Source organism: Sinohyriopsis cumingii, chromosome 3 (assembly GCF_028554795.1).
Source record: "Sinohyriopsis cumingii isolate HCF-2022 chromosome 3, ASM2855479v2, whole genome shotgun sequence".
Taxonomy (NCBI): Eukaryota; Metazoa; Mollusca; class Bivalvia; order Unionida; family Unionidae; genus Sinohyriopsis; species Sinohyriopsis cumingii.
In genome coordinates this window covers 107,339,632-107,360,639 of record NC_142963.1, presented here as the reverse complement: position 1 = coordinate 107,360,639, position 21,008 = coordinate 107,339,632, and the positions used below count along the sequence as shown (strand labels likewise).

The 21,008-nt window shown below is 36.6% G+C and overlaps 1 protein-coding gene across 1 annotated transcript in view; it reads left to right on the top strand.

Moving 5' to 3' along the window:
* The window catches only part of LOC149803497 (nuclear protein localization protein 4 homolog), a 59,423-nt gene that overhangs the window by 36,832 nt on the left and 1,583 nt on the right, over positions 1 to 21,008 (top strand). Inside the window, exons 12-14 of the mRNA XM_089953227.1 lie at positions 3,801 to 3,974; positions 5,900 to 6,016; positions 11,137 to 11,248. Of these exons, the coding sequence (XP_089809353.1) occupies positions 3,801 to 3,974; positions 5,900 to 6,016; positions 11,137 to 11,248 (403 nt within the window). The remainder of the gene's footprint in view (positions 1 to 3,800; positions 3,975 to 5,899; positions 6,017 to 11,136; positions 11,249 to 21,008) is intronic.

The following is a 21,008-nucleotide window of genomic DNA, read 5'->3' as shown; positions in this document are numbered from 1 at the left end:
TTGCTCTGTAGTAATGGAGTTGGTTTAGCAAGTTTTTTTTACATGCTGCACTGTTAATTTCTGCTTTGTTATCCATTCTTGTCTTGTTTCAGTAGAAATATCACCTAAATGCATGAAATGCATAAGTTTATAGTCTATAAAGCATCAAATGCAACACTATTTTTGATTACTCTGTTAGTAATAGGAATATGTATATATTTGTGAGTTAGTAACGTGATAATTACTCATTTATGCTTTGTTTTCTGTTCATTTGTCATTTCAGCAGAAATGTCAAATAAATGTAATATGCAACTTCAGAGCATAGAAGACAACCATGACTCTTGTTTTGTATATAATAAGTGTATATCATCTGTGACATGCAGCGTGTGTAATACTTGGTCATATGATGCCTGGGCTACGGTATTAGCTAGTTAGTAAAATACTGAATTGCTAATTAATGCTTTGTTTTCTCGTCTTGTGTCATTTCAGGAGAAATGTCTACTAGATGCTTAAAATGCAAAGTTCAAAGCAATAGTCTATATTAAAGGCATCTTAGGGAAGGAAAGACAGAATAATTCAAGGAAGACAAGTGAAAGTTTGTCACTAATGATTCTGTGCCTTAGGGAGGAGTGTCCACCAATGTTTGGCTGTCCCTCCACTCCCTTCAATTCTGAGGATGGCCTTCAGGCCTGTAAGTCAGGATGCATGGGGTTTGTATTGGATCTGTTGGAACTGACTCCTTATATCACCGCACCATTACCAGCTGTCCAGTATGGGGGACCTTATGCAAAAAGAGTCCAGCCAGCTAGTTTATTGCATGCCATTCCAATTCATTGGGGGAGTGTTCTTCCCCCCACCTCCAATTTTAGGCAGCTCATTGGAGAGAAGGCCTCCTCCACATGTCTAAGCATGGCCTTCGGTCCTGTAATTCTGGATACATGGGGTTTTGTACTGGATCCATTGGATCCAACTCATTATATCATCACATTGCCATCCCAACATGTGGACCTTTTTGTTGAAACCATCCAGCCAACAAGCATTTACGGGTATCTTTGTGACAGATCAGTCCATCTAGCTGCACCATCAGTGACATGTCTTTATTATGAGAGAGATTTCAGTGAAAAAATCTGTTTCGTTCAGCCAGGTCCTTGGAATGGCAAGTACTGGTGATAGCCAGACTGTCTTCTAAACCAACATCATCCAGGCCAGCTGTACACTGGGCAAACCAGCCGGCAGTTCCAGCAATGCCAGACTTCTGAATGTTCACTGCTTATGCACAAGGGACAGCTAGTGAGTTTCAGAGAAGATGCACAAGGAACAGCTAGTGACAGTTTCAGAGAGGATCAATGCCACCTGGTATGACTTATCCAGGGCCCTCCACTCTGATGGCTTATGAGGGAAAGTGGCATGTTTTCAGGAACTGGTGCTATACCACTAACATCATCCCTCTGATTGTTGCAATCCGTCAAATGGCTAACTATTTTCTCTGGCTTTTTGAGGAGAAATAGTTGGCCCCGATCACTATCAACAGTTACCACTCCATGATATTGGTCACATTCCAGCAGGCGTGATATTGGGCATGATAAAGACCATTTGGATCTTTTAGTCCATTTTGATCTCAGTTGACCAAAATCCCTCACTCTGTTTCCAAAATGGAGTCTTTCCTGGGATTTAGCATGGTGCAATTCAAATAAATTTGATCCTGTAGCCCACACTTTTGTAAGGTTGCTATCATGCAAAACATGTTTCCTGATAGCTTTAGCTTTCACACACAGGCTAATTGAGCTGCATGCCATTTGTGTCTAACCAAACTATCTTCAGTTCAAATCGGATGGTTCAGTGGTCTTCTTGACACAACTTTGTGGTCAAAAATGGGTTACCATCTGTCTGTAATCAAAGTCTTCATTCGCTTGCTCTCTTCCATAGACAGGTCAAGAGCAGCTGCCATGCAAGATCCTGTTTGTGCACCGAGGCACTACTTAAAATGCACATGCACAGAGACAAGTCGTGGCATGCACATACACCTCTTTCTCCTGTTGAAAGCCAGGAATCAGGGTATCACCCCTAAAGCCCATGCCTCATGGCTGAAATGGGTTATATGCTACTCTTGACGTCTCGCAAGGTCAGTCACCTCATGAAGATTACTGCTTAGGTGATTCAAGCCATCTCTGCGAGCCTGGCATTTGAACGTGATGTTTTGATTTGAGATATAATAGAAGCTGTTGGCTAGCAAGCAGTCAAGCTTCTCGAGTTTTGAACTCAGAGATTTATCTTCATAGAGGCAAACCTTGAATCTGGCAGGTCCAGTGGTGGCAGCTTAGATTGCCACCAGACCCAATCAAAACAACACAGCCAATCAACTTCATTGGATTCACCAGTGAAATTTTGTAGGTTAGAAGATTTCAGCATTTATGTTCTTAACCGTATTATAAGGGTCACAGGTGAAGTGACCCTAGGCTGTGTTGCTTGTGTAATTAGGAGAAGGGGTTGTCATTTGCACAATGAGTCCAGACATCCTTCCCTAGGTAGAGGTTGGATGCTCAGCATTCCCTCCTGTTACCTGTTCTCCTAATGTGATTTTTCAGTAAATTATGCTTCTCCAAGAATACTTACAAAATCACATTACTTAAAAATCCTCCCAGTCACCTCACCATGTGAGCATCCTTGATGATATATTTGCTCAGCCTCAGCTACAAACTAGCAGCACCTGATGGCAGCAACGGAGATACTGGGCAAGAGTTATTACCCTTTGTCTGTATGAGATAGGAAAAGAAGAGTTTCATCCTTTAGTAGGGCTAGATTCATGAAGTAGCAAGCTAGTATTACTAATGTAAAGTGATTGGGTAAATATTCTTGGAGAAACATAATTTACTGAAAATTTTGATTTATAAATATAAATCATGGTGAAAAATTATCCAAATGTTCAAAAAACATACATTTTATTTTCAAGCACGTTTTGTATTTCTTCCTTAAATCATTCCTTTGAGGGATGTTCCATTTACACGAATATGTTCCAATGAGAAGACAATTTTAACAAAATATATGCCAAGGTACTCTGATCACTCAGAGAGTTCATATGAAAACAATACATGGTTCTAAACTGCATCAATGGTTGACTCTTCCACATTGAAATTTGCTTCCGTGGGTCACAAGTATATTTTAATGGAGCAGCCCTTATCACATTAATGCTTTAATTCCTAATTTAAGGAGGAAAAATTGACTAAATATGCATCTGTTTGCTCCAGTCAATAGATTTGAATCTGTAATTTATTCACACTTTAAGCTCATATCTAGTTTTGCATTTTCATATGAAAAGTCTTCTGTGTTCAAGGAATAACTGCATTTAAAATTGTATTTCACCAATTGTTTGAGTGTGTACATAGTCAAGTGAAAGGTTTTATAAAATAAAGTGAACTATCACCTCCTGCCGACTGCTCAACTGTATAGCCTGAAATCATCACTTTTTGTTGAGTTTAATTTGGTGGCAGATGTGAAAAACTTTGACTCATGAAATAATGTCATAGATAATAATGGGCAGTGAGAGGTGGAACAGATGGGTGGAAGATGGTTCTAACATTGCATAGAAAAATCATACTTCTTTCAATAATCTTAAAATTCTGTATTTCAATATACATCACAGCATATGTTAATTTCATTGTCCACAGATAGATTTAGCAGAGAGAAATGGATTGAGTTTCATTATATGTAATTATAATGGTAGAAATGATCTTTAAGAAGTTAACACACACACACACACACACACACACACATGCATATGTATACATGTATGTATATATTTATGTTCAATGTTTCTAATACAGTACACAGATGAGTATGGCAATGAAGTAACCCAACTGGCACGTCCACTACCTGTTGAGTATTTGCTGGTAGATATAACAGCTGCCTTTCCCGTGGAACCTAAAAGCACATTCACTGATTATAAAGGTCTGAAAACCTTCAGTATAGAGAATAGAGCTGATATTGGGGAGGTACAAGTAAGTAACATTCAAATCATCAAGGCTCAATATTGGACAATTTTCTACTTGCCTGAAATCATTATTTTGTATGAATCTTGTAAGTATCTGGGACAGGTGCCAGACAACAGATTTTTCAACTGTTGTACAATGATTAGAAATACTTACCTACTCTTGTATATCCTATATTTTCCATACAGATACCATCTTTACATGCTTTCTGAATGATTTTTGGTTGATGTGAATAATTTTAAGAATGCATTTACTTTCAAGCTATATTCTGTCTCTACATTTCTAAAGCATATGTTGGTATATGTTACATTTGACAAGTCATGGACAAAAATTTAATTTTATGCCCAGGGACCAAAAGGCATAGTTTCGTTTCAGTCATTCCATCATTAATTTGAAATTTGTAATTTCATCTGTTGTTGTTTAATGGTCAAATTTTCATCCATTATTACTGAATTTAGAAACCAAGCAGTCATCAGCATATAATGTATTATTGAATTTAGAAACCAAGCAGTCATCAGTATATAATGTATTATTGAATTTAGAAACCAAGCAGTCATCAGTATATAATGTATTATTGAATTTAGAAACCAAGCAGTCTTCAGTATATAATGTATTATTGAATTTAGAAACCAAGCAGTCTTCAGTATATAATGTTATTATTCATCAGTTTAGGCTCACCTGGCCATAAGACTTATGACCATGTGTCTGTTGTCCCTGTCATTTGTCCATCCATGACTGTGTGTCTTTTGTCCATCTGTCATTTGTCCATCCCCATCACTTATCTCCGATGAAAGAAACTGACTTATCAGTATACTACCAAACTATTGCTAATCTATCTACCATATGTACTCACTTATGAGTCCAACTGCAAACTGCACAGATCCAGATCTGCCATCATATAATGCCCTGGCAGATTTTCCACACAGATACCATCCTTACATGATTTCTGTGCAGTTCTTAGGAGTAATCAGTAGAACAAACAAGCTAGACCCTGTTGTTCAAACTTCCCTGCTGAATTATCTGAGCCAGTTCTGGTCAGAACTGAGTTTTTATCAGTGGCCATAATGTTAGCATTGTCAAACTGTTTCCAATGTAGTCAGAAAAATGAATATATATCACATTTGGGACTGAGCATTTCATTGGAGGAATGGGGGAGGTGACATAATATTTTCAAGTTTAATGGGGGCTTTACAGGTAATATGGCAGTAATAAATGCCTCTGTGCTTCACAAAGAAAAACTCCATGAGTCTGGAGTTATAAAATTTATTTTTGTTGGTCTTGCTTTGAAAATAGCTTATTGCTTCCTGAATCACCTTAAAAAATAGATTACACTTGAGCACTATTCTGACAACTGAAATAATCATGCTTTCCATTTTATATAAAAATCCAACTTCAATGAAACATCACTGTTCACAAACTTACCAATAATCTTTAATACAGATGGCTTAAGCATTTTCATTCAGGGCAATTGATGTATTTTTAACTTTTGTTCTTCTACATGCATCAGGCATCTCTATGATTTACCCACAACTTAAAATGAATTGGGCTATCCCACTTTATGAACTTTACTTATGCAAATTAGCACAATTGGCTCTCCCACCCCAGCAGTCTTCAAAGGATATGACACATCACCCTAAGGACATAGTGTGAAACAGCAAGTTCTTGATTAAGTATGAAAACATTATCTTTTATTGTGTATGAATACAAGGAGTCCTGTATTAGAAAGGTTGTAAGCAGCTTTCATTTTGCACGTTTGATGCACAACTGCAGATAATCCTTGTGATATCAAGCAGTATTCATTTATTCCGATTATGTTCAAGTTATAAGGAGTTAAGATTTATAATTTAAGACTAGAAGAACTTCCAGTAGCAGCCCTTGCAGCCTTAAGAAAACAAGCTTTGCCATTTCATAAACAATTTTACTTTTTTCCATAGGACTTCAATAATTTAATTTCCTACATGGAACAGTTTCCACCTGAGAAGTTCCTAGAAGCTGTCTCAGATTTCCATCTGTTGCTCTTCCTTGCCACAAATGATATGTTGCCACTCAAGGTAAGTCTAGTTCTGCCTGTATTCTGAGCCAAAGAACCATCTTTTTTTTAACCATCAAGTATTTGTTTCACCAGTATTAGCAAATGGTGATGCATACACCAACACTTGCATCAGCATTAAGATTCTGTGCCTAATGTTTATGTTAAAGATTATCACTTCAGTTTGAAATATTGGAGTTTTATTTTTTATTTTTACATAGCTAAGGATCCAAATTCACCTGAAACTATACAAGTCGGTGTTAATTTTCTTGCCTTACTCTTAGTTCAGTATCCATCCCTTGGTAATGGTCATTACATTTGTAGCAGTCTAGGTATATGAGACCACTTAATAACTAGCTTAGGTGGTCTGTACCTTTTAATCCAGTGATATGTGTGCCTGACTTTGAGACAGAATAACCTGGTTTGATCCTTTACTGTGATAGAATTTGTATCCCCATCCATTGCATTTGAGGGCTTGTCCAGGATTCTTGGTATCAGGTAGGCCTGGTTGAGAATGGATTACAACTACTGTGAGAAGTGAATCCATGTGACATTGGAGGATGAGCAACAAATTAAAGAGAAATATAGCAGCCCAGGTATGAAAGAACACTTACTAACTAACCTAACCTGTCCAGACAGTTTATCCCAGTAGTATATGTGCCACACTGTAAGACAGATGAACCAGGTTTAATTCCTGATCACAACAGTAAGACATCATATCCCCTCTCATTATCGGGACAGAAATTAGTATCCTGACACTAACTGACAAATTCCCAATCTCCACTGATCTATTACAAACTTCAAGTCAGGCATTGTTTACTTAGAGTTCCAATGCACAACTGTCCACTCACAATTTGGGCTATGTTGGATTTATTACATAATAATGTCAGGAGTGGTAAGCTTGCCCAGACTAGAAAGAAGCAGTGGTTAGTCACCTTGGCCATTCTGCCATATAACATGTTCAAATCCACTTTTTTAGTATAACAGTGTGAATTTGTACATGTTATATGGCAGAGTCCGGACAACAGAACATATTCTTAAATATGAAAACTTGTGACTCCATACCGATGACAGGACAAAAATTGGTCAAAAGCTGCTTGGTCGTCAAGTAATCCTTGATAATGGATTTACTTAGTTGCTACCGAAAATGTTGTTACCGTCCTAGAGGTTACTGTTGACAGAATGAATGAATTATCAGAAACACATGATAGCAAAGACTATGTTATTTGGGAAATTCTGAAGAAATTGACAAGCAATGTCAGATCATGCTAGTGGGATGAAGAAATTCAATGGCAATTTTGATGAACAGCACTGAACAGTTATGAACATTTACATTTATTATTCAGTAATGCCCACTATCTTCTTGGACTAAGCAGGGCAGCTGAGCCAAACAAATTCAAGACATAGAGAAAGAAGTTGGTAGTCTTGACTGTGACAAAGATAGTAAATTTTCAAGATTCCGCAAGGAGACAGAAAATGAAACTTCCAGGTTTGTCAGAACAACTTGTGATGAGGAAAATGGTGTTCGAGTTGAATGGATTGCATTCTGTTCTCGACATGGTATCAAAAGCAAGGTGATAAGCTATTGCAACAACAGAGTTAACAACTATTTTGAAGGGGCAGCTTTGTATTTCACCACAAATCTGATATTGTGTCATTTCTGAAAAATGTCTAAGTTGTCCAAATTTAAAACTGGAAAGTGTGGCTGCTTATGTAGAAGATGATTGTCTCATGACCCTCATACTAGTTGTTTCTCTGACATTTCATGATGTCACTGGTCCTTGTTGGGAGTTATTGCAGAGTAGCATAAAATATGCTGACCTCCATGTATATATATGCAAAAAATGGCCACAATTTTAAGATAGCTTGAATAATATCCCTCAGAAATTTGCCAGGTATTTTAATGACCAGGTTTTTCAGGACAACCCTGTACAAGACTCTGTATACAGGTATTTTAATGACAAGGTTCTTCAGGACAGCCCTGTACAAGACTCTGTTTACAGGTATTTTAATGTCAAGGTTCTTCAGGACTGCCCTGTACAAGACTCTGTATACAGGTAATTTAATGACAAGCTTCTTCAGGACAGCTCTGTACAAGACTCTGTATACAGGTATTTGCAAAGTTTAAATGAGGAGCGCATTGTAACTTTGAAATCAGCTCTACAGGAACAGTTTGAAAACTGTTGTCAAAATCACAGAACGACAACTAAATGATTTTCTGGAGAATGGAAGATGCATAGCCTGATCAACCAGCAGACACCTTAGTAGCCTACTTTCCTCTGACCAGTTTGTTGGGAGAAAGTTGTTTGGGTGATTTAGACTTTGATTTCTATAAGCAGAGACACTCTTCCCTTCATCACCACACCATCATTAAAATCCTTAAAACAAACAGCACCGGGGACTGACTGTCAATTAAATGAAAACAAGAAAGTGCTAAAAACAGTAATGGGACACTGTAGACAACTGCGAGCAGTGCACAATAATCAAGACAGACTGTTATCTTATAGATCAAGGAAACAATTTTGGAAAATGAAAGAAAAATTAGAAAAGCAGTAGTTGGAAACAAAATAAACTAATCTGCTTCAAGCAGTCAGGGCCCATTGAGACCCTTGCCATTGCGCTGAAGATATGAAGAAACTTATAAAATGCATATCAGCAAGATCAGAGTTAAAAGAAGCTCTTCAGAATGAGTTATGGCTGCAGAAAACAATAATGGGCTTCAAGACAATCATGATTAGCAGAGGCATTCCTCAGCTAATCAAACAGCTGAGCAACCATCCATCCTTAGAGTCTTCTGATATCAAATACAACCATTGTGATCAGAGGAGAAAGCTTTCCTTGTCACTGTCTGAATCAGAAGATTAATTGTACTGAAGCCAACAGTGACATTCAAATGGAAAGTGAACTTCTGCATTCAGACATCAATGGCAGCTGTATATTATGATGACCATATTACATTGGACAAGTGATGGAAGTAAGCCACCTAATCTGGCACTTGTTCAGTTTTTATTCCAGATGAAAACAAAAAGTGATCTTTTCAAATGGCCAGCCAGTGATGACATTGCTAAGGTTAAGTCTAGGTTTGTATTTGATTGGAGCTTTAAGGTTCGACCAGTCTCAAGTGATGGGCAAATTTTTGGGAAAGTTGAAAATATCCAACACATTGACCAGCAACACCATAGAATCAAAATCTCAAGCTAAAGTTTTTTAAAAGCTGTTACTTCTCTGATTATTTTTAACAAAGGAGTCCTTTATGACATTTTTCAATTAGATGTACTGTTTGCAGTGTACTTTATGAAAATCTGTTGAAAACAGTAGTCATAGTGAAAGATTGTGATATTTTGTCAATGGATCTTGCTTTGTAATATATCTTGCCTTATCATAATTATATTATGGCTGTAAAATGCTCCATTTTATTGCAAAAATTTTCAAAATCAGATCATAATTGAAAAAGTTGTAAACTTTTGAAAATTGTTGTTTCTGCCAGTTTTGCCTATTTTCAGTTATTTCTTCAGTTTCAAAACCTATTTTCACACTAATGTTGACATTCTTTGTATATCGCATGAATTTTTCATATAATACCCTGCATTTTGCTACAAGAATTATTAAAATCAGTTAATAATTTTAAAACTGTGAGCTTCTGAAAATTGTCATAATTACATTTTTTGGGACATTCAGATTTTGGCTTTTTCTTAACTTCTTTGTTCTGGTTCAGCAAATGTTTCATACCCATTGGCCCAGAAACAAATTGGGCTTTGTCTTCAGAAGGTTTTCTTTCAGGCACGTACTTTAATTTGCTTTTAAATGTCTCCATCTTATTTTTGTAAAGTCATGGAAAAGCTCAATTTTTGGCTTTTTCAGTAAGTCTATCCTCTTTAGTCTGACCATTTTAGAGTGAACCTAATATAAAGGATATTTGTGTATGATTGAAGTGTGTGCATTCCTTGAATAACAAGAAACCTGTCTAGCTCTGCAGTAAATGTCACTGTTGTATAGCTTCAAAAGTCTTTTCTACCCATCCAAATTTGACAAAAATTGCATTTTCGTAGAAGATCACAAATTTCCTAAGTCCCTCGTAAACTTTGAAAGGTCATATCTTGAAAAGTATTTGACTGATTTCCATGAATCTTTTCAGCATTTATTTTTATATTAAGGTCTTGGGATGGTAACAACAGCTTAGTGCTTTTAATTGTCTTTACTAATATCCTAAATTGTTTAGAATACCTAGTTATAGCTTGACATACTCGGAATAAGCCTGGATAGGTGATGGTCTGTCACCTTGGCCATTCTACAATATAACATGTACAGATTCACACTGTTATAGCTAGACAGACTGGGAATAAGCCTGGATAAGTGATGGTCTGTCACATTGGCCATTCTATGATATAACATGTACAGATTCACACTGTTATAGCTTCATCTTTCAACAAATTTTGAAGGAATTTTCACTATGAACAAAACCTAACGCTATAAGCAAGTGTTGTAATCATTAAAAGAAAATCTTTGATGTTAAAGAAATTACTATGATAATTAGTAAACATAGTTTGCACTGATTTGGCAGGTTTTTTTTACAGGACTTTTATGGAGATTAAAATTATTTAAACATTAATATTTTTTTAATTATAAAATAAGAGACAAATGCTGCATCCACATAAGTGTGTGTTTATTCTCTTTCACAGTTCGTATCACTATGATAAACAGTTGTATAAAGTGATGTCATCTTGATGACTTGATAATGTTATTTCAATCTCACATTGGGTATTGCTTTTTCAGAAACTTACTACTTTAGAGTTTTTGGAATTCAGATACATTGGGAGTACGTCATAGTACACTATGCATATTAAATACTGTGTTCCACAAAATCCTTGTTATACAGCTGTTCCTACATATGCTCCATTTAATGTTTTCTTTGATTATTAGCAAAGTGCTTTTTCAGCTCCAACATTTGTTAAGTTTTTGGACCAATTTAGAAGCACTTAGTATTTGGCACAATTGCTAGTCTAAGTTTGTAAACTTGACTGTAGAGTTAATTTTTTCAGTTGATCTAATCCTTCATACTTTCTTCCAAATTAAAATTGTTTGCAATGTAATCAGCACTTAAGGTTTTACTTGCAAGTATAATATTTGTCTATTTTCATTCAGGATAAAATGCAGACCCTTCTAGAGGCAGTAAGATTTCAGGACAAGCGTCTTGCTCTGGACTTTAAGAAGACAGAGAACTGGGCAACAGTGGAGGAAATGATGGCAGCTCATGGTAAACTCATATCTGTATATCAGCAACACACCATATATCCAGTTGTTATTAATATGACACTTCTTAAATCCTCTTTCTTTGCAGATACAAAAAAAACTATAAGATTTATAAGATATTTTTAATTTTCTATATGAAGGATGATCATTTATTCTAGTTTACTATCCAATATCAGAGTTGCATATTTAAGCAGTAGGCATATGGTATACCCGTTTTAATAAAGCCTTGAACATTATAATGACAATACCATTGATGTAAAGCCTTAAACATTGCAGTGACATACCATTGATGTAAAGCTTTGAACATTGCAGTGACAATACCATTGATGTAAAGCCTTAAACATTGTAATGACATACCATTGATGTAAAGCCTTGAACATTGCAATGACATACCATTGATGTAAAGCCTTAAACATTGCAATGACATACCATTGATGTAAAGCTTTGAACATTGCAATGACAATACCATTGATGTGAAGCCTTAAACATTGTAATATACCATTGATGTAAAGCCTTGAACATTGCAATGACATACCATTGATGTAAAGCTTTGAACATTGCAATGACATACCATTGATGTAAAGCTTTGAACATTGCAGTGACAATACCATTGATGTAAAGCCTTGAACATTGTAATGATATACCATTGATGTAAAGCCTTGAACATTGCAGTGACATACCATTGATGTAAAGCTTTGAACATTGCAATGACAATACCATTGATGTAAAGCCTTGAACATTGTAATGACAATACCATTGATGTAAAGCTTTGAACATTACAATGACAATACCATTGATGTAAAGCCTTGAACATTGTAATGACAATACCATTGATGTAAAGCTTTGAACATTACAATGACAATACCATTGATGTAAAGCTTTGAATATGGCAATGACAATACCATTGATGTAAAGCCTTAAACATTGTAATGACAATACCATTGATGTAAAGCTTTGAACATTACAATAACAATACCATTGATGTAAAGCTTTGAACATTACAATGACAATACCATTGATGTAAAGCTTTGAATATGGCAATGACAATACCATTGATGTAAAGCCTTAAACATTGTAATGACAATACCATTGATGTAAAGCTTTGAACATTACAATAACAATACCATTGATGTAAAGCCTTGAACATTGCAATGACATACCATTGATGTAAAGCTTTGAACATTGCAATGAAATACCATTGATGTAAAGCTTTGAACATTGTAATGACAATACCATTGATGTAAAGCTTTGAACATCACAATGACATACCATTGATGTAAAGCCTTGAACATTGCATTGACATACCATTGATGTAAAGCTTTGAACATTGCAATGACAATACCATTGATGTAAAGCCTTGAACATTACAATGACAATACCATTGATGTAAAGCTTTGAACATTGCAATGACATACCATTGATGTAAAGCCTTGAACATTGCATTGACATACCATTGATGTAAAGCTTTGAACATTGCAATGAAATACCATTGATGTAAAGCTTTGAACATTGTAATGACAATACCATTGATGTAAAGCTTTGAACATCACAATGACATACCATTGATGTAAAGCCTTGAACATTGCATTGACATACCATTGATGTAAAGCTTTGAATATGGCAATGACAATACCATTGATGCAAAGCCTTGAACATTAAAATGACAATACCATTGATGTAAAGCCTTAAACATTGTAATGACAATACCATTGATGTAAAGCTTTGAACATTACAATGACAATACCATTGATGTAAAGCTTTAAACATTGCAATGACAATACCATTGATGTAAAGCCTTAAACATTGTAATGACAATACCAATGATGTAAAGCTTTGAACATTACAATGATATACCATTGATATAAAGCCTTGAACATTACAGTGACAATACCATTGATGTAAAGCTTTGAATATGGCAATGACAATACCATTGATGCAAAGCCTTGAACATTAAAATGACAATACCATTGATGTAAAGCCTTAAACATTGTAATGACAATACCATTGATGTAAAGCTTTGAACATTACAATGACAATACCATTGATGTAAAGCCTTGAACATTGCAATGACATACCATTGATGTAAAGCTTTGAACATCGCAATGAAATACCATTGATGTAAAGCTTTGAACATTGTAATGACAATACCATTGATGTAAAGCTTTGAACATCACAATGACATACCATTGATGTAAAGCCTTGAACATTGCATTGACATACCATTGATGTAAAGCTTTGAACATTGCAATGACAATACCATTGATGTAAAGCCTTGAACATTACAGTGACAATACCATTGATGTAAAGCCTTGAACATTGCAATGACAATACCATTGATGTAAAGCTTTGAACATTACAATAACAATACCATTGATGTAAAGCTTTGAACATTGTAATGACAATACCATTGATGTAAAGTTTTGAACATTGCAATGACAATACCATTGATGTAAAGCTTTGAACATTACAATAACAATACCATTGATGTAAAGCTTTGAACATTGTAATGACAATACCATTGATGTAAAGCTTTGAACATCACAATGACATACCATTGATGTAAAGCCTTGAACATTGCATTGACATACCATTGATGTAAAGCTTTGAACATTGCAATGACAATACCATTGATGTAAAGCTTTGAACATCACAATGACATACCATTGATGTAAAGCCTTGAACATTGCATTGACATACCATTGATGTAAAGCTTTGAACATTGCAATGACAATACCATTGATGTAAAGCCTTGAACATTACAATGACAATACCATTGAAGTAAAGCTTTGAACATTACAATAACAATACCATTGATGTAAAGCTTTGAACATCACAATGACATACCATTGATGTAAAGCCTTGAACATTGCATTGACATACCATTGATGTAAAGCTTTGAACATTGCAATGACAATACCATTGATGTAAAGCTTTGAACATCACAATGACATACCATTGATGTAAAGCCTTGAACATTGCAATGACAATACCATTGATGTAAAGCTTTGAACATCACAATGACATACCATTGATGTAAAGCCATGAACATTGCAATGACAATACCATTGATGTAAAGCTTTGAACATTACAGTGACAATACCATTGATGTAAAGCCTTGAACATTACAGTGACATACCATTGATGTAAAGCTTTGAACATTGCAATGACAATACCATTGATGTAAAGCTTTGAACATTACAATAACAATACCATTGATGTAAAGCTTTGAACATTACAGTGACAATACCATTGATGTAAAGCCTTGAACATTACAGTGACATACCATTGATGTAAAGCTTTGAACATTGCAATGACAATACCATTGATGTAAAGCTTTGAACATTACAATAACAATACCATTGATGTAAAGCCTTGAACATTACAGTGACATACCATTGATGTAAAGCTTTGAACATTGCATTGACAATACCATTGATGTAAAGCTTTGAACATTACAATAACAATACCATTGATGTAAAGCTTTGAACATTACAGTGACAATACCATTGATGTAAAGCCTTGAACATTACAGTGACATACCATTGATGTAAAGCTTTGAACATTGCAATGACAATACCATTGATGTAAAGCCTTGAACATTACAGTGACATACCATTGATGTAAAGCTTTGAACATTGCAATGACAATACCATTGATGTAAAGCCTTGAACATTACAGTGACAATACCATTGATGTAAAGCTTTGAACATTACAATAACAATACCATTGATGTAAAGCCTTAAACATTGTAATGACAATACCATTGAAGTAAAGCTTTGAACATTACAGTGACAATACCATTGATGTAAAGCTTTGAATATGGCAATGACAATACCATTGATGTAAAGCCTTAAACATTGTAATGACAATACCATTGATGTAAAGCTTTGAACATTACAATAACAATACCATTGAAGTAAAGCCTTGAACATTACAGTGACTACCATTGATGTAAAGCCTTGAACATTGTAATGACAATACCATTGATGTAAAGCCTTAAACATTGTAATGACAATACCATTGATGTAAAGCTTTGAACATTACAATAACAATACCATTGATGTAAAGCCTTGAACATTACAATAACAATACCATTGATGTAAAGCCTTGAACATTGTAATGACAATACCATTGATGTAAAGCTTTGAACATTACAATAACAATACCATTGATGTAAAGCCTTGAACATTAAAATGACAATACCATTGATGTAAAGCCTTAAACATTGTAATGACAATACCATTGATGTAAAGCCTTAAACATTGTAATGACAATACCATTGATGTAAAGCTTTGAACATTACAATAACAATACCATTGATGTAAAGCCTTGAACATTACAGTGACAATACCATTGATGTAAAGCCTTGAACATTGTAATGACAATACCATTGATGTAAAGCCTTGAACATTATCATGACAATACCATTTGTTTTTACAAAAATTAATAATTAATAGTTGGTGAGAAAATACAGTGATTGATGCATAAGCTCTCTTATTGTCATTACAATATCTACTGGTGATTATTAACAAATGGACAAAGGACTTCACAGACGATACCTTTAAATATTATCGTTAAATAGTTCTCAGTTTGAAGTCTGCCACCATAAGAAAACACTATGTGCATTTTCAGATGAATTTGGAAGCCCTTTGATATTTTCTTATCCAACAAAAACTACATCTCAGTACATGCTAAAGTAAAGACCACAGGCCCTTGATCAACTAGTCTTATTGTTTCATTATAGTCATACAAGCGTAAAATATAAAAACTTTGTCATTTTCTATCGTAAATTTGAAAGTCACGGACTCCGTTAAATCAGTTTGTATATATACATATACTATCTTTTAAGTGTTTGTTCTGTTTTGACTTGGATATAATTAACAATTTATTGCAAATCTATTTAACCATATACCCCTCTATTATCTTTATTGGCGAGTTCAAATAACAAGTAATGCATATAATCGCTTGTCCATATAACAAATTCTGCATGGACAATAGTACATTGACAGATTTTCATTTCCCTAAAGAGAGCCTCATTTCCCTGACAAATAGTTCTTGAGAATTAATTAAAATTCTAATAATTAATAATAATAATAATAATGCCATTATCATCATTTTCATTGTTTTTATGCACCTGCCAAAAGGCAGAGCATATTATATGTTGTCCATATGTCTGTCTGTCATCTCTCCATTTTGTCCATTACCAATTTGATTTCCACACAATAACTCGAGTTATTCCATCATCTACAGTTGACAAACTTTGCAGATGACATGCACTTGGAGGTAAAGAAGAACCCTGTTGATTTCAGGGTAATAGGGTCAAATGCCAAGGCCACTGATCAAAAGAAGACCCCCTCACATTTTTAAGCATGATCTTCAGGCCTGCAAGTCCAGATATATGGATCTAATGCGTAATAAAACCAGACTGTCGCCAGCCATCCAGCCATCACTGTTGGATCAGTCCAGCCAAATATGATTTACAGGGATCTGAGTGACAGATCCATCCATTTAACTGTACCATTGGTGACATGCCCCTTTTATGACAGAGGTTTCAGTAAAAAGAATCTGTCTGTCCAGCCAGGCCCTTGGAGTGACTGGTACCAGTAATAACAGAATCGTCTTTTATACCACCAGCTTCCAGTCTGACGATTCCTTGGGTCGGACTTCCATATGTTCTCTGCTTGTCTACTAGGGAGAGCTAGTGACATTTTCATAAGGATGGAATTCAGTCTTCATACCACCTGGTATGTCTCCTCTAGTGCTGCAAGTAGACCCAGTTTGGCCTCAGTGCACAGTGAGTGCGACGGAACTCCTACTTACTCAGATCTGACAATGGAACAGACTTAAGTTTAGCTTTCAAGACACCTTCAGGGAAATTTATAGGGTGTTGACTACTTCAGAATGCCCTCCACCACCTATGGCTACTCTGCAGAATGGTAGATCTCGACGAGGAGGAAGAGATGGGCTTAAGGCAACAGATATCTTCAGTACTGATCTCCCTGCACATGAAAAGAATATAGCAGTTGTTCATATGTCCACTTCTCTGTTTTATATAGCAGACAAGTGTGCTCCATGCCCATCGAGCTGGTTTGAGATGTCCCTTCTTCATTGTTGGATTTGGCTTCTTTGGCACCTTTCAGACTCGACAGAGACACCTGGCAGTAGCCATGCTTTGGAGGTGACGGCCAGGATTGATAGGGCCATTGATGAGGGCTGCACACCATACCATGGCCAGATTTTGTTGGGTTTGACCAATTTACTCCTGATATGATGTGTTGCATGTCTGCAATCCACATCTCTCAAACCTTGTCATACCCTCCCTTTCTGAATGATGCTGTTCAGATCATCATTGCTTTGGAGGAAGAATAGAGCAAGTTTAGAGGCAGTCAGATCAGGAACTGCCACTTCACCTTGCTACTTAATCCACACGGGTGTTTGGAACCACTCGACAATCTCCAGTGATAAGGGAGGTTAAGTGGCCTCAGGATAGGGTATCTTCTTAGTCACTTGCACCAACATCAGTCTCTATGAAGCATTCATAGAGAGATGGTAAGAAACCACTTTTTGAGCTCACTGGATCTCCCTATTCCCTCAGAAAGAGGGTGGTGATCCAGGTCATTCGGAGGGGCTTTGGGCTTTGTTAGTCAACAACCCTCTCCTCTCACCCCTCTTCACAGAGTCACCGTCAGATCAGGAGAAGGGTGCATTTCTACAACAGGAGATACAGTTGCTAATTAAAAGCAAAAAAAAATGGTGGTGGCGCTTGTGCAAAGACCATGATCCCCAAGGTCTTATTCAAGGTTGTTTCTTGTTCCAAAAGCAAGTTGAAACCCATCATCGGCTGGAGTCACTTCAAGCAATTCAAGATGGAGACAGCAAATTCAGTCTGCCTTTCTGTTCCATGGGACAAGTGTACCATTAGCCTCAATCTGATCAACGCTTACTTTCATATCCATAACCACCCCTTTGTCACACATTTTTTCTTAATTTTTGCTTACCGTAACACAGCTGATCAGTTCAAAGTTCTCCCTTGGGCTTTACTGAGATTAAGGATTACCTTCTCATCCTGTGCTGATCAATGTCATCTATAACTTATGGCAGCATACTTGTACAACATTCACCTGAAACATATGGTAAGTTCAATTCTACCCCAAGGCAGGAATGATCTCTTATAGAACATCCAGGAAATGTCAGCCCTCCATCCATCCCATAATTTTGTCCATCTGGAATTTTTAAGCAGCCATAATTTGGTGCAACTTCATGTTCACGTAATCAGAATTGTCAAGCTTGTTGATCTCAGCTAGAGAGTTTTTGGTTTATTCAATTTAGCAGCATACTTTATCCCGCTCTGCTGTCTTTTTTATGCAGACATTGCGTGCAGAACACAATGGCCCCTCTTTTCAAGTCCCTTTATTCAAACAGTTATGGTCACACCTAAGCTTTGATTATTCCTGTGTCAGTTGTGCAACCCAGGTTGGCTGACCATGGGAATGCCACTGGAGAAGCCTCAAGCGGAAATAATAGTATCTATCAATGCCAGTGCATACAGTTGGGGTGACCACCTGTTGCTGACCTTCACTACCATCAGCCTCCTCAAACAGGGAGGCTCCAAATCACTTGACCTATGTATTCTGATTTTACAGTTTCTACATTGTTGCAACAGTCTCCATGTTAACATACAAATCAGACACATTCTGGCAGATTCAAAGTCTTGGCCAACACCCTATCCAGAAGTGGTCAAGTCCTTCATGCAGAATGGTCTCTCCATTGATCAGTCGTCACTTGGATTTGTGCACTGTGGGGTCATCCGATGTTTGACCTCTTTGTGGAGTCATAGCTACCCACTTCTGCCTCTCCATTTCCAGACCATGGCTGTACTGTCATTGGGGGCATTTGCCTACCCTTCCATGGTGCTGACACTGAAAATAATCCAGAAGTTACAGGGACAGAGTGGCAAGAGGGTTCTAATAGCCCCTCTCAGATGAGATAAGTCCAGGGTTACCAGTCTAATTCATTCTAGTAATAGATATGCCCGTGAACATTTCAGCCAACCGGAATCTTATTACCAAAAACAACAGTCACAGGTAGTTCTTCCATGCCCAAACCATCTTCTTCTTTTATGTGCTTGGCTCTTATCAGGACAGCCCTGTGAGTAAATTCAAACCTTCGATTTTGGAGAGAATCTCCAGTGCAAGAAGGAACTCCATTTTGAAAGCTTAAGAAGTAAAGTGGTGTGTTTTCAGGGACTGGCGCCATACCAACAACTTTGTCCCTCCATGTGCCTCAATCCTTCAACTTTTTTTTTTCTCTGGCTCTTTGAGGAGAAACAGTTGGGCCCATCTCTGTCATAGGTTACTGCTCCATGATACTGAACACATTCCAGCATCATAGCAGACATTTTGGGCAGGATATAGACCTTTTTGGTCTCAATCAGCCATAATCTCTCACTCTGTTTCCAAATGGAACTAATCCTGGGTTTTAACATAGTGAGATTCAAATTCATTCAAACCTCACACTCCACTAAAGTCACTATCATATAAGTCCTGATAGCCTTAGCTCCACGTAGAGTGTAAGCAAGCTGCAATCCCTTTTTGTCAAACCGAACTCTCCTCAGTTCAAATCAGAGGGTTTGGTTATTCTTTGGAGACAACCAGACATTGTATCCCAAATTAGTTACTGATTGTCGTTAACCAGAGAGTTCTCATTCGCTTGCTTTCTTCCTTAGATAGGTTGAGAACAGCAGCCATGCAAGGTCATGGCATGCAGAAATGCCTCTTCATTCAGGTGTGACACGGAAAACAGGATACCACCCATCAAACCTTTGCTTGGTGGCCAAAGTGGGTTGTATGCTTGGTGTACTCTGACATCTAACCAAATCAGAGTTACCTTACAAAAAGTACTGCTCAGAAGCTTCAAGACATCTCTGTGAGCCTCATGTTCAAACACAACATTTTGATCCAAGATTTAATAGCTGTTGGCTGGCATGCAGAGTCAACCTTCTCAAGCCTTCATTTCTGAGACTTAATGCCACAGAGGCAAACCTTGAATCTGGTAGGTCCAGTGGTGGCAGCACAGATTGCCACTAGAACCAACTATATCAATCAACACAGCCTGTTAGCTTTGCTGGATTTGCCAGTGAAATTTTTATGTAAGAAGATTTCAAACTTCATCTTCTTAACTGTTTGTTAGGGTCACAGGTCTTGTGACCCCTGGTTGTATTGCTGATGTAATTCTGAGAATTTGATTATCATTCACAGATGGAATCCAGCGATTCTTCCTTATAAGGATACCCGAGGTAGAAGTTGGATGCTTAGCATCCCCTCCTCCTATTATTTATTCTCCTAACGTAATTTGATTGAGGAATGTATTCAAAGTAGAAAGAAAATTTAAAGTAAATTATGTTTCTCCAAGGATACTTACCCAATTACATTACTTAAAAACCCTCCCAACCACACCGCCATGCGAGCATTCTCATTAGTATCTTGCTCAGTTAAAAACTAGCGACAGCTGACAGTGCCAAGGGGAGATAATGGGCAAGCATTATTGCCCTTTGTCTATGGATATAGACAGGAAAAGACAATTTTTGTTTTTTAAAAAGGCTGGATTCGCGAGGTAGCAGGCTAATATTCCTAATGTAATGTGATTGGGTAAGTATTCTAGGAGAAACATAATTTACTTAAAAATTGGCTTCCTCATCTGACTTTGAAAAACTTGGTAAATAGCTTTATATCAGCTCTTTGATGTATTCAGTTATTAGCAGATCT